The sequence below is a fragment of the Aspergillus pseudoviridinutans genome (genome assembly GCF_018340605.1).
Source record: "Aspergillus pseudoviridinutans IFM 55266 DNA, scaffold_1, whole genome shotgun sequence".
NCBI lineage: Eukaryota > Fungi > Ascomycota > Eurotiomycetes > Eurotiales > Aspergillaceae > Aspergillus > Aspergillus pseudoviridinutans.
In genome coordinates this window covers 1,661,836-1,663,250 of record NW_025091281.1, presented here as the reverse complement: position 1 = coordinate 1,663,250, position 1,415 = coordinate 1,661,836, and the positions used below count along the sequence as shown (strand labels likewise).

The window sequence follows — 1,415 nt, the reverse complement described above, 5'->3', positions numbered from 1 at the left end:
GGTTTCCGGAAGAGGGATGACGGGGAGACCACATTCTTCGGCGGCAATTCGGGAAATGATGGTGGTAACAGCGCGGAAATCGAGTTTGATAGCTCATACGCCTCGGCGGTGGACGACTGGTACAAGGACGATCACTCTGTCGACATCACCAACCATATCGTCAAGCCTCCCCCGGTGCCAGGCTTCCGCAAGAGAGGTGGCGGTGATACCACTTTCTTTGGTGGTCCATCTGGGAATGATGGCGGCAACAGTGCTAGCATTGAATTTGATAGCAAATACGCGTCCAGTGTCAAGGACTCCTACAAGGATGACCACTCTGTTGACATCAAGAATACTATCATCCATCCTCCCCCAGTCTTCCATCCTCCCCCGGTCTTCCACCCTCCCCCAGTGGGTGGTTTCCACAAGAGAGGTGATGATGATACCAAAGACGGTGATGTCACCTTCTTTGGTGGTATATCAGGGAATGATGGCGGCAACAGTGCTGGGTTTGAATTTGATAGCTCATATGCCTCAAGTGTGGATGACTACTATAAGGATGACCACTCTGTTGATATCAAGAACACTATCATCCATCCTCCCCCAGTCTTCCATCCTGCTCCTGTCTTCCATCCTCCCCCGGTTTTCCACCCTCCCCCAGTGGGTGGTTTCCACAAGAGAGGTGATGATGATACCAAAGACGGTGATGTTACGTTCTTTGGTGGTCCATCTGGGAATGATGGCGGCAACAGTGCTAGCATTGAATTTGACAGCTCATACGCGTCAAGTGTCAAGGACTCCTACAAGGATGACCACTCTGTTGACATCAAGAATACTATCATCCATCCTCCCCCTGTCTTCCACCCTCCTCCGGTGCCAGGCTTCCGGAAGCGCGACGATGGAGGCAATCAGATTAGCACTCCTCACCATCATGAGCATGCTAACCCGGCTTTGGTCAAAGATTTTGGAAAACCTGCCAAAGATGGCGGAATTGCATTCATTGGAGGTCCTTCCGGTAGCGATGGTGGCGGCAGCGCCGATATCGGTTTCGATAACAAGTATTCATCCGGGGTCGAAGATCATTACAAGGATGACCATTCTGTGGATATCGAGAACCACGTGGTTGCGCCAGCTGTGCCAAAGCGCTTCCGCAAACGCGGCGGTGGCCCCGTCTTTTACGATGGTATCAGCGGTAATGACGGAGGGAATGATGCCGACTTTGTCTTTGATGACAAGTACTCCTCAAAGGTCAAAGAGCACCATGCAGACGACCATTCGGTGAAGTTGGAGAACTGGATCGTGCAAGCTCCGCCGCCGCCCCCACCCCCTCGTCCTCAGGCCCCTCATCCTCAGGGACCTCCACCTCAGGGACCTCCACCTCCTTTCGCTGGCAACCCGGAGCCACCTCGTCCTCAGGCCCCTGCTCCTTTCGCTGG

General features: G+C 53.5%; 1 protein-coding gene across 1 annotated transcript in view; it reads left to right on the top strand.

Moving 5' to 3' along the window:
* The window catches only part of CweA (putative GPI anchored protein), a gene marked incomplete at both ends in the record, with an annotated part of 3,426 nt that overhangs the window by 831 nt on the left and 1,180 nt on the right, over positions 1-1,415 (top strand). The window contains one exon of the mRNA XM_043296897.1: positions 28-1,387. Within this exon, the coding sequence (XP_043152832.1) occupies positions 28-1,387 (1,360 nt within the window). The remainder of the gene's footprint in view (positions 1-27; positions 1,388-1,415) is intronic.